The sequence below is a fragment of the Camelina sativa genome, chromosome 13, assembly GCF_000633955.1.
Source record: "Camelina sativa cultivar DH55 chromosome 13, Cs, whole genome shotgun sequence".
In the NCBI taxonomy this organism is placed as follows: domain Eukaryota; kingdom Viridiplantae; phylum Streptophyta; class Magnoliopsida; order Brassicales; family Brassicaceae; genus Camelina; species Camelina sativa.
The window spans coordinates 20582642-20593422 of record NC_025697.1 but is presented as its reverse complement, the minus strand read 5'-3'; the positions used below and the strand labels follow the sequence as shown (position 1 = coordinate 20593422).

General features: G+C 31.6%; 1 protein-coding gene across 1 annotated transcript; it reads right to left on the bottom strand.

Moving 5' to 3' along the window:
• Positions 9503–10765, bottom strand: LOC104737276 (transcription initiation factor IIF subunit alpha-like). The gene is made up of 5 exons (XM_019234610.1): positions 10748–10765; positions 10397–10528; positions 10085–10291; positions 9721–9942; positions 9503–9595 (listed from the first exon to the last, which is right to left on the bottom strand). Exons 1-5 carry the CDS (start codon positions 10763–10765, stop codon positions 9503–9505), a joined length of 672 nt encoding a protein of 223 aa, XP_019090155.1.

The following is a 10781-nucleotide window of genomic DNA, read 5'->3' as shown; positions in this document are numbered from 1 at the left end:
AACAGATTTGTTATCTCAATGTCTTCATAATCTATTATAGGTGATTAGTAATTAAATTTGTATGTTCTTTAAACGTTTCATCAAGATCATCCCTCACTCTCACATCAATTTCTTCACCACCACATCCACGTCTGATTCATTAATTCCTCACATGTCATTTGATTAATTTTACAACAAATCAAGCAAAATTTTAAATCTCTAAAATTGATTTTTCTCGATCTTAAGTTCAACAATTTAAAATCTCGATCTAAAAAAATTTCTTATTTAATCACTTCTCAGATTCTTCTTTTATCTATCTCTTTGTTTACCCATCTCCTCCTCCGCAAAGGTCACATAAGCTATTCAAACCGACATAACCTCCGTCGCAACGGTCGCAACATCTCCTCCTATCATGTTTGCATCTCAAGATTTTGCCTCCATCGTGTCCATGGACAGTGTACCGGGATCGAAGCGTCGCCGGAAATGTTGCCATGTTGATGTCGGATTCGTTTCAAATTCGTCAATCGACGAATTTGATCCAAATTCCGCCGACGAGCTTAGATCGACCAGCTAAAGTTCGCTGGGAAGAAAATAATCGTCGGGAGATGAATTATAAACCTGTTTGCTGTTTTCATTCTCAATTCCTAATGTTCAATTGTATGCCATTTAATTAACATTTAACAGTTTTGTAAATCTCAAATCGTGTTTCCTCGTTGAGAGGTTGAAGTAGAGAACTCAAGATGCGTTGGCCAAGACTACGTCGTCTAATAGTAGCATATAAAAAAAAATGTCGTTTTTGGCCTAAAACAACACATGTCAGCCACATAATCAAGTTTTAGCGGTGATTTAACACTGTTATGTTTCATGTATGGTTTAGCACAAAATTATAAGTTAATGTAGTAAATTTGAAGTTTTGTATAATAAAAGTATGATTTGGCACGGTATCATAAATCATGTATGAATTGAACATATGATCATAGTGGGGGTATGAAAAAACCTTTTTTCCCATGAATGGTTCCATATAAAATTTAATAGAAACAGTCAAATTTATTTATTATCAATATTTATTTATTACTGAAAAGAAAATACATGATCTCTATGCTTGCAAAATATAATATTTATTTATTATTAATATTTATTAGGATGTCGGCCCGTGCGTTGCCGCACGGGAAAGTAAAAAACTTGAAATGACTAACATTATTAATTTTACATTTTGAGTGTAAATTTTATGGTAATCCTTTAATTGCATAGTATAAAAGTCAGAAACAATGACTAAGATGAATCAACCAAATTAATTAAATAAAAAATTTGTTGCATATATAAAATCGATTCAATGACAATAAAAAAATAATGTTAAACATATCTGAATCAAGGCTTCTTGAATCATACTCAGATAATCAATTTTGAAAGATATTCACATAAAACAAAATTTAAACCATTGTTCTATCAAAATTTACAAAAAATAATAAGAGAAGCACACAGAAAGAGTTCATAGGTGCAAGTCTGCAATGTTTGCCAAAAAACAAAAAACAAAACTGCAAGTCTACAACCAACCAAATTGACTAAAAGTATAAATCTATGAAAAATTAGAAATCACAATCAATTGCCTAAATTAATACTTGGAAGATATAATCGATGTGGGTATCTTCTTATAATTAAAAGAGGAGTAAGTTTTTTAAAATGTTTGAAATGTTGGCTTTATTTACAGTAATTGCCACTTAGTTATGCAAAAGGGAAAACATTTATCGAAATTGAAAGGAGCAAATTACTTTCGTTTGAAATATTAAGCCAAATTACATGTTTACCTCTCAATCTTTCCTGGCATTTAGCAAATTTGTGATTGATTGCCCACTAAACCCATTAATCTATAAGAATAATAAGTAGAAGTTTGTGTGACCAACACAGTCGGATAAAATGTCTAACCTACAATTTGAAGCCGTGGGGCAATGGTGAATAGAGGGGTGGGGGCTACACCCCAACTAAGGATGTATAAACAAAGAATGATGTAAATGAAGATTCTCAGCCATTGAAGATGAAATATCATTTGGTATGTGTTGATGCGATAAACAACAAATAAATTGATTTGGAAATGAAACGAGATTTGGGCAGACTTTCAGTTTAAATTAATAAAAAAAAAAAATGAAGAATAGCGAACTGAATTTTTGTATTGAATATTTCTCTTGTCCTTGATCAAGGTTTCATGTCCTTCCTCAACCTAAGTTCCCCTATTTAAACACAAAACAATATCCTAACTATTTCCTCCGAAAATCTTGGTTTGTGATTCCGCAGTCTCGCAGTTGACTCGACGCGCCTCCAAAACGGATCCTTTTCTTGGGCTCATAACGGACCTGACAATGATCATTACAACCGACCTTTATTGGGTTTCTCCTATGGGCCTGCCTACCGTCGAAATCCAACCCCAACAGTATGGCAAATGGAGAAGGAAAACTTTTGAAATCGAAGAGGCAATGTGTTTATTAGCCTAAGAAGAAAGTAGGAGCGTGTGTAAACAACAAAGTCGGATAAAATGGCTAACTTGCAATGAGTTTTGAAACCGTGGGTCAATGGTGGCTGCACCCTAATTAAAATATATAACAAAAAATGACGTATATGATGAATCACAAGCATTGAAGATGAGGAAATCTTTGGTATGGTTAATAGAGAATGACATCTTTTAAAAACAAAGAGGCATTTTGTTTGTTGGTATAAGGTTTTAAACATACAAAAAATACTATGAATAAACAGCACCTTTGATTAGAATAAAATGATTCCACACTTTCCCCATAGGCTGGCTATATAAACCATCTGAAGTGGACCAAAACTAAACCATAGATTAAGGTTGTGAATGGAGACATCATAAAAGCTTTTTTGGAAGATGTTTTTGTGAAACTCGGGTAAAGTCACCATTCATGTAAAAAATTATTAATTTGCGTTTTTCAAAAAAAAAAAGTAATTCACAGTTTTATCTAACATTTTTTGCCTTGGACCGTCTTTATAATCAGCAATGCTTTTTACCCAATGGATTTGAAACTGCAACAGTACTATAATGTTTTTTAATAATTTTAATACAGATATACGTTCTCTCTCTTTTATTTTGTGGCAAAACAAATTTACAAAAAAATATTCTTTTTCTCTTCTTTCTCTATTAAATTATAAAAAAATAAAAAAATAAATAACCAAAATGTTAATAACTTATGAATAATATTATTAATTGGGTACAAAAATATTTACATAAGAAGCTAAATTTTAATTTAAATAAAATTTGGGTATTTATGGTTCTAAATATTTTTTTAATTAACACAAAAGATATAGAAGTTTGCAGTTATATTAATTATTTATATTTTTACTAATCTAGTCATACAAATATTATAGTAACAATATATATAAGTTTTTTATGAACCGCAATTATTCTTTTCACCAATGAAAAATTGTTTTGTAGTGCTAATTCGGTATAAACCGCACTTGTCCCGTAAATATATTTCTCTCCGCATGAACCACAGTTGAACCGTACTGTACTATCAATTTTTTGTCACGCACAATCAAATACATCGTTACCATTCGGACCTAAATCGATGTAGTTGTTCATGTGATGTTGTGACTTGCGACCATGATGTAACATATCTAAAAGTTCTTTTATTTTTGAAACTCTTTGTTAGCAGATTAGAAGCAACATTTCACTCTCGTCCCATTGATTTAGATTTTAAAATATTCAAAATGGAATAGTTTTTTTTTTTTGGATCAAAAATTGAAGAGTTAAGTACATAATAGTAGAAAACAATTGTTTTGTTTTGAGATAAAAACATATAGCCATATAATCAGAACATTCATTGAGATGATGTAAAGAAAAACTAAAGAAACATATTCCTCAGCGTCTTGGCTTTCCTTCTCATCGCCGTTTGTATGTTCTAAAAAACTTGTTTTATATTATATTGATAGCTAACCTAAATCATTAAATTCAAATGGCCTTGCTTCACAATTAAAATAATATTTGTTACAATGTTGTAACAAATATAACCAAATTTAACATGCTTGTTAAATATATTTCACTTTTTCTTTCATTATCGTCACTTCACCTCGTCATAATTGATTATGCTCGACACATCATCCTTAAAAAAGAAAAAATCTAATAGTAACGTCAATACCTTGTCAAAACAGCGCTATATTTTAATGGAAAAAATTGGTGACTAAAAGAATTGAAAACCTAAGATTTACACTCTAAACAAAATAGTAGACGTATCAATGGGCACAAGAGATATGTAGGTTTTTTAATTCAGGAAAAAATACTAACCAACGTTCTGATATGATGCAAGCTCAGAAGGGTTCAGAATGAAGATCAAATGCTTTTTAAGCTATTGAATAAGAAAGTTGGCCTTCGTAAGCCCAGCGATCAGAATAGGCAATAGTGGCGAGAGGAACATCAACATACGGTGTGATTGACCTGAAACAGAATTCCAATCTGTTAGCAAATTCTGTTTTAACCCATTATAAAGAGTGAAATCATTTAAAACACAACTTCCTAGCGTGATGTAAGAAAAAAAAAATCTTATTTAATGTCTCCATCATGACACAGTAATTTTGCCCCCTTCTGGTATATCCTACTTCTAAAAAGCTATCATACCTTTTCAACTTCTCTAATCAGGAGTAAATAACTAAATCACAACATAAACACAAACAGAGAACTCAAGTAAACCCAAAAGGGATAACAAAATCCAAACTTTCCGTTTCCCATACTGTTGCAGAAGTAAATCAAACAAAAGATACGATAATGAGAGATGGTGAGACAGTGGATAAATCTCACATCGTAATTAATAACCTTTTACTATGAACAATCCGAAGTATGTACAACCCAATTCTCACGTTTTTTCAAAGTTTAAAGAAAAAAATCTTTCTTCATTATAACATAATTTTTCATATGAAAATTTAGGCGATATTTATAATCCACATGGCTTAATATCTAATTATCATGTGGTTACATAACTTTCCTAATTTATGAATCAACAAAAATTAAAGGTGAGAAATATGAAGTTTCTCAAGAGGAATAACAAAATTTTAAGATGCTACCAGACAAAACGGAATAAAATCAAAACTGTGAAAAGGTGTGCCTTGTGAGAATAAAGAATCGCAACCAAAACCGACTGCGTGTCGCTAGTGAGAAGTGAGTCTACGACGAGTTTGTGACAAAAGGAATCACAATTCACGAAAACTAATACAACTTTCAGAAGAGGGAACAACACCACTTTTTGTTTCATGGTTGTTTACGTTTAGGTAGATAAATCAGTATGAAGAGGCACAATTAAAGGTCGTGAAAAATGAGAATAAAAAGAGGCGATGCTTCACATAAGACGTGAACAAAAGGTTGCATTTGAAAGACACATCTTTTGGTTTAGTAGAAAGAGGTGATGCTTCACATAAACGTGAACAAAAGGTTGCGATTGAAAGACACATTCTTGGTTTAGTGACTTGTAGCAAACATAAAAAATCACAACAGCTGGATAAAGATAAAAACTAACCTCAACCATTGGATTAGAAAGATGACAAAAAAATGAGTTTGCTATTATATATAGATTATTACTGAAAAAAAAGAAATATAATTAAATAAGAATATTGATGAAATGAACTTTACGAAAATCCGCTCCATCAACTAAGCGAGAAAGAGTAGTTGGAAATTAAATTTACGGTTGGATTTATCCCACCAAAATCCAACAATATCTTCTGTCTTGAAATTATTTCGCTGGAGAATCATACTCCACCCATGAAATAGATAATATCCATTTTTATGTTTTTCAAAGATAAGAGATGATACAACATCATTATCAACATCGAGAAAATCAAACAATCCTGTGAAAGAATCCATAGTCACGGTAGATAATACTTGGGCTATTACTAACTCTGCGGGAAACGTTATTGTATTACTCAAACCTATGTCTGATGGTGTCAACGTTATCAGGATGTTCCATCGGTTGTCCTCAAACGGCTCAAATGGATGTAGATCATTCTTTTTCATGAGTTCGAACGCAAAATTATATGAATATATCGATTTTTAATGTTCTTTACACTATAGAAATTTATGTAAGAGTTGTATTAACAAAATTTTACATGTTGAGGATATATATAGAGTGGGTAATTGTAATTTTAGATCTTGTGACTATAGAAAGATATGATTTTCTTTAATTGAATATCAAAGTATATATTCTCTTTTAGTTGAACATTCTATCTCTAGACCCAAATAACACTAATTTAATATAATTTCCATTTAGTATATGACAAATATATATTTTTGTAGTTAATTAAATTACAGTACAACCTCTGTAAATTAATAATGTTGGGACCAAGACAATTTATTAATTCATACTGATATTAATTTATCTATAAATTAATAATTATTATTTTACAGTGTAAATTAATAATTATTAGTTTATAGATATACTTTCGAGTACAAAATTTTTTTTATAGATATACTTTTAATTGTTTAAATTTTTTAGATTCATGAATTGAGATAATATTAGCAAAATAAGATTTAACTTTTAGATGTTTGTAACTTTTATGGTATTGAACAGAGTTTTTAATATTTAGAAAACATTATTGTCAATAAATTACAAAATCACTTATACACATGACATAAATCCAAATTTATGAATGATAAAATCAATTATAGTACTTTAATATTCTATCTAATTATCAAAATATATATGATGCATATCTAGAAATTAAAAACTTTTAAAGTTTTTAACTATTTTTATGATATATTATAGAATATTTATATCATTATAATTTGAAAATACAACATAACAATTGTTTTATAGATATAAGCTTTAAGAGAAACATACATTATTATATCATCATATATGTATATATATATATATTTACATGATTATTAATTTATGATATTATTGGGATCATATTTTACATGGAGATTTCAAAAAAAATTATTAACTTATTATTTTATCAAATTTTGTTACTTTTTACATTGGCCTAACTTTGGACTAGCAAAATTTAGTGTTGGATAAGGATTTAAATAGACATATTTATGGAGAATAATTGTGTTTAATTTCTAAATTTAGTGTGTTTAAATATAATTACAAGGCATTGTGATCCCAAAAAGGGATATTGGGTTTTAAGGCAAAACAATTAAGGGGTAGTTGGAAATAAAAGATCACTAAAAAAAGTTTTGTCCATATACACATTTTCTTCAAAATTGTCATTTTTACCTAAATACCCACACAAATTAAGAAATCTTAATTTAACAAGTTTTAAGAAGTGAAATATAAGAAAATATGTAGATATACAATTATAGAGGCAATATAATTTTATAAGTTATTTTTTATAGATAAAATTTGATATAAAACATTCAGAAAATGTTTTCTACTGTTCTGAAAATACCAGATTTTGTATTATAACATTTTGTACATGTTATACTAATTTCAGAAAAGGTTTTTGTTCTAAATAGTTTAGTTGTCCGAAATTCAAAAATCTACAATATTGAGAGTATGTATTCTACGATTTACTTTATGTTCTAAACTTTTTAGTATAAACCTTCTAGGATTTCATCTATGCTCTGAAAACGTTAGAAGATGTTTTATTTCTTTTGCTCTATCTCTGAGAAAATTAGTATATATATATTACAGAAATATAGAATCTATACTCTAATTTTTTTAGATTTCACTAAGTATAGGAAGTGAATATTTGAAAAAGAAAACTAAATATTTATGTAAGATCGTATTTGTTCGATTTTGGTGGAGTCTCCTTCACTCGTGACATGGACATTGCTTTATCCCTTAGGACAATCGTTTTCCCGACAGCATGTCAATACAATACAGTACAATGTACTCATACAAGAATGCCAACAAACGCAGTGAGTAGGTGGCTTATCTACAAGCTGGAGCCGGTGTAGTAGCTGATAGTGACCCGCAGGACGAACACTTTGAGTGCGAGAACAAAGCTGCTGGTCTTGCTCGAGCCATTGACTTGGCCGAATCTGCATTTGTTAAAAAATGAATGTGGCCAAGAACATAGGCTTTCTTTGTTATCGGGAAGTGCTTTTGGCTCAAGAATATCTCTAGGAATCTTATTATACGACAATGTTATCCGGAAGTGCTTTTGTCCTATTATATTGTTTTGGCATATCGAACAAACACAACTGATGAAAACTCTAGTCCACAAAAAATTAGATTACAAGTTTGAAGACCGAAACATTGAGTAGAGGTCACTGAAAAACCTTTTGTTTTAGAACCCCTGACTTTTCGGACTGTAATGCCTTTTGTGAGTAAAGAAAAACCTTTTCTTTCGTCGAGTACCTTGTGACAAAATTGAAGCGAGGATGTGGAAAAATTTATCTGTTGAGCTGAGGCCGCCTCATAGCTTTTCAAGACACGTAAAATAGCCCCGCATTCTTCCTTAGATGTTGTACCAAAAAACAAGTTATTATCCACAAACAACAGATGAATGATAAGGGGACATTTATTAGCCACCTTAATGCTTGTGATCAACTTATCCGTCTCCGCCTTCCAAACTTTAGCAATGAGAACCTCTGTACATAGAATGAACAAATAGGGTGATAACAGGTCCCTGCCTTAAACCCAGTGCTCGTTTAGTAAGTTCATACGGTTGCCCATTCAGTAAAACCCGATACTCCACCGAGGTAACACAAAAAATAATCCAGGAAATCCATCTCTTAAACCCATTTTCCAAAGCACCTGCTCAATAAAAATCCACTCAACCCTATCATACGCCTTACACATATGTCTTTATGGCCATAAACTTTTATTTGTAATATTGATTAGTTCGTAGTCCATGAAACATTTTTAGAGCGATCAAAATATTATCAAAAATCAAACGGCTTGGGACAAACACCGATTGAGTCTCCGAAATAAGTCCTGGTAGCACCAGTTTTAACCTTTGACATAATTTTTTTGAAATAACCTTATATCTCACATTACACAAACTAATCGGCCATAACTCCGCCATCTGAATTGATTTCTCTACCTTCGGAATTGTGGTTGATTTCTCTACCTTAGGAATTAAACAAATATGCGTTGTGTTCAAACGCTTGTCAAAGTAACCCTGATCAGAAAACGAATTAACCAAAAAGAGGAAGTACATTTTTACAACACTCCATGCCTTATGATAAAGTAAAGTTGTCATCCCATTCATTCGGTCCTGGAGCTTTATCGATGCATCATAAACAAAGCAACAAAGCTGCCCTGACCTCCTTTAAAATTTTAATTGGTCAATGCTTATTTATATTTATTGTTACTATGAAGTTAATAAAAGTTACAAAAAAAAATACGAAAACAGCACCAAATTTTTTTTTTTTTAATACTGAATAGAAAGCAATAATTTTGGAGAAAATAAAAAATCGTTCCGAATCAAACATTTTAAAATCAAGAAATGACAAACATTCTTACTTGTACCACTGTCATAATATTAGAGATCTTGAACTACCAACAAAAAAAATATATATATGGGAGATCTTGAAAATATTGAAAGAAAGAGTTAGCTGTGAAGTAATATATAGCAACGTCTCTCATTTTTCTCTCAGGACGACGAAGTTTTGAGAATTAGCGTTCTTCTGTATCTTTGAGATCTTCCTCAGAATATCGGCAAAAGCAGTCTTGTCCTGTAATAAGTAACACAACAAGAATCAGTATACCCTCAAGATATCAATAACCATAATATGGTCAATTCATTCAACACGGCATTAGACTAGGAGGCTCCTAGAGAAAATTAGATTAGATCTTTTACCTCTTTGGTCTTAAGTCTTGCCTTAAACCTGGAAACAAGATCCTGTGTAGTGACTTGCTTCTTCTCCATCAGAACTGCCCGTATTTCGTCTTCAGTTACAGGCCCGGTCGCAGCTGAGGATGATGCAGGAGCTGAAGCTGGTTCAGCTTTCACTGATTTTGTTGGTGTGTTGGATTTTGAAACTGTGTTTGTTCTCTCTTCCTTCACTGAAGATCTCGGATCCTGCTTTACAGTGATTACAAAAACATGTTAGTTAGAAATCAAATGACAACAGAAGCGATCAATCCTCCTTACTTCATATGCTTTCACCTCATCCATAGATTGATTATTTCAAACATAGCATAAACACGACCAAGTATCTTACGTTTTCAGTCTTCACTTTCTTTTGAACAGAGCTGCTAGGCTTTTTAGAATCGCTTTCTAGTTTTCTCTTTCCCTTAGATGGTTTTGCAGGAGGTGTTCCACGAGCAGGTCCAGATGGTGCAGGTTTTGCAGGTGCAGTTTCAACAGGTTCTTCTTTCGCCACCTCCTGTTTTAAATTCGTAACTGGACTAAAGTTTGTCTCCTCCTCCTAACATTTGCGTGTGTATTCATAACCAGTTAAGATGAGTCAGCTTTGAAATTTGAACAATTTGTTTAAGTAAGTAAAATCTGTCAAAAATTGAAGAGGGCTTACCTCTTCTGAATCATCATCATCGTCTTCGTCAGATTCATTCAAACCATTAGACTTACCGAGCAGTTTCTTTAACTCTTTACCAGATTTACTCAACCCTCCCTCCTCTTCTTCGTTTTCTTCATCATCTTCATCCTGTAAGGGAAGTCAAAAGAAAGTTACAACCTCATAGAATGTTAAAGACTCAACACTCCAGTATTTAATAAACATTGAAACTTGGATAACATATAAAACTGGGATTGCCATAAGAGATTACTATACTCAGTTTCAGAGGAAATATACAGACCTGCTTTATTTCTGGAGGAGCAGGAATTTCAGGAGCCAGAAGGTCTTCACGTTCCTCAGGATCATTACCAACTGCTTCATCATCATCGGTGAAAATTTCCTC